At 32.5% G+C, this 2,271-nt stretch overlaps 1 protein-coding gene across 1 annotated transcript; it reads right to left on the reverse strand.

The window, feature by feature from the left end:
* Positions 1 to 973: 973 nt before the first annotated feature.
* On the reverse strand, positions 974 to 2,005 carry LOC113381335 (the record flags this gene model as incomplete). Its single annotated transcript, XM_026620284.1, has 3 exons — positions 1,506 to 2,005; positions 1,296 to 1,371; positions 974 to 1,236 (listed from the first exon to the last, which is right to left on the reverse strand). Coding segments are annotated over exons 1-3 (735 nt in total), but the record flags the coding sequence as incomplete, so codon positions are not given.
* Positions 2,006 to 2,271: the final 266 nt, after the last annotated feature.

Raw genomic sequence — 2,271 nt, forward strand, 5'->3', positions numbered from 1 at the left:
CCTAATATATATTAAATTCGAATCCTCTTAAGTCCCTTCCAAACAATTTCATCATCTTCTACAAGAAGCTCTTAATACAATAATCTTACCTCGTGCCCACACAACAATACACACACACGTGTATGTCCTAAGTGAGTAATTTAAGATGAAGAAAACTCCGACCAGAAATTTGGAAATTCTGGAAAATGATGTGTCGTTAGTGAAACTCACACAGAATATTTAATAAGTGTTATGTGATATCGAGATTGTGATCTTGGTGGAAATTTAATTAAGAAATTAAGGGAAATTTTGGTACTAAGTGACTTTTGACAGTCGAGGAATAATTTAGTTAGGCATATCTTGGGTGAAATACAAGTTGAAATCTATCAGACATAATTGTAGTAAGTAATTTTCGTAGGAAAACTTGTAAGCACCTAATACTAATAGTTAGAGCACCCACGATTTATATGTGCTATAACTTTAAAAGTATTTGTTCAATATGAATTATATATTCGATAAATTTGTACAAAATTAAACTATCTACTATATTGTCTAACATCATTATGCTCTACAGTAACTCGGTATACTTTAAAATATTAGGTTGTCAAATATCTCCCTTCCGCCTTTTTGTCTTAGAGCAAAAAAGCGGAAGGGAGATATTTGACAACCTTATATAATTTAAAACTAGTCAAGTATACAACTTTGTTTTTGCCGTTTTTGCTATACGAGTTGTATGAAAAAAGGATTGCCCTTGTGATTTGTTGATGGTCATGGCAAATGCGAGACGTATTGGAAATTGAATTCTTTTGAATTCAAACGGCAGATCGGTTGGGATCATCGGTATTCTCGGAATGAGAACTTCCTCACCTTTAAATTTTCCTATCATTATGGTAGCGTAAATTACATTGTTCATCAATTTTGTAACCACCAAACGCGTACCGTTGCACAGTTTTGGTTGGTTTATGTTCCTAAGCATTATTACTACGGAGCCAACCTTTAGGAGTAAATTGTGCGGTGGTAAGCCAGGCACGTCCAAAGAATTTAAAAATTCAATTGGATAGTTGGTGGCTTCATCTTCATTTGTGACGCAATCAATAGATTTGAATGAAAGCATTGTTCCAATTATTTTATTTTGAATTATGTGGTTTAGGTCATCTACATCTTTATTCTTTGCTGCTAAAATTGCCCGCTCACTCAACCATTCATTATTTTTGCTATTAGAAACAATTTCTGGAAATACATTGTTGATAAGTTCGTCTTTTGATGAGACAAAATTAATATAAATATAAATATAAATATAAATATAAATGACAAATATATTTGTAAAAATTTATTCTGTGTATCTTCAAAAGGTAGTAATGATCCAATTCGATGATGAATTTGTCCTTGTATCTACAAAATAAAAACCCGACAGTATTAACTGTGTTATAAAATCTTTTTTCGGTGGGAGAAAAAGTTAAGAATTTGCTAATAGATGAAGTAAGTTATTCTTTAACTACATTCTATATAGGTACAAAAATAAGTACCTTAAATGTCGGATTAAATCCTCGTTCTTCGATAATATCTGCTCCAAATGACGTCATTTGGAAACAACCATTGTATTTTTGAGTATTAGCAAGAAAGTGGCGTGATTCTTGTGTTTCGCCACAAAGCAATGAATACAATGGTTCAGGTGGCGGAGTCAACGATGGCAATTTGACTTTACCATTAAGGCAGCATAATCCAGGCGTTTCTTGGGAAAACTTCAATGCACCACAATACTTGCAAACTACGTCCATTTTACCAATGCAGACGCTAGGATGCAAGCTATAATCATAGCTGCAATCGTATTGAAATGCTTCTCGATTCAAATTTCTTCTTCTGCATCGCAAGTTAACTATTTGTTGATCTATGTTGTTACCTCGAGCACGAAGTCGAGCCATTCTTTCGCGTTGCTGTTCACGTGCAATTCTTTCTTGTTCTTCAGTTCTTGCATTTACAGTATATTGCAGTCTTCTTGCATTACTGCTTTGTCGGGAAAGATTCGATCGTCTTGGTCGCGGCATTATTAATGAAACTTCACTTCACCTTATTTATATATATATATATATATATATATATATATATATATATATAAAACCAAGAACTAATATTCATTCACTAACTAATATTCAACATGAGGTAATAGAGGTTAGAAACACCGAATGACATTTGACAATCGAATGCAAATGTCATGGATGAAATCATTGATAGTATCATAGATTGAATAAACTACATGGATAGTTTATAAATAATTAATAATTATCATTAATT

This window comes from Ctenocephalides felis, unplaced genomic scaffold (assembly GCF_003426905.1).
Source record: "Ctenocephalides felis isolate EL2017-DRISC unplaced genomic scaffold, ASM342690v1 CF-g0.4_SCAFFOLD_02815, whole genome shotgun sequence".
Taxonomy (NCBI): Eukaryota; Metazoa; Arthropoda; class Insecta; order Siphonaptera; family Pulicidae; genus Ctenocephalides; species Ctenocephalides felis.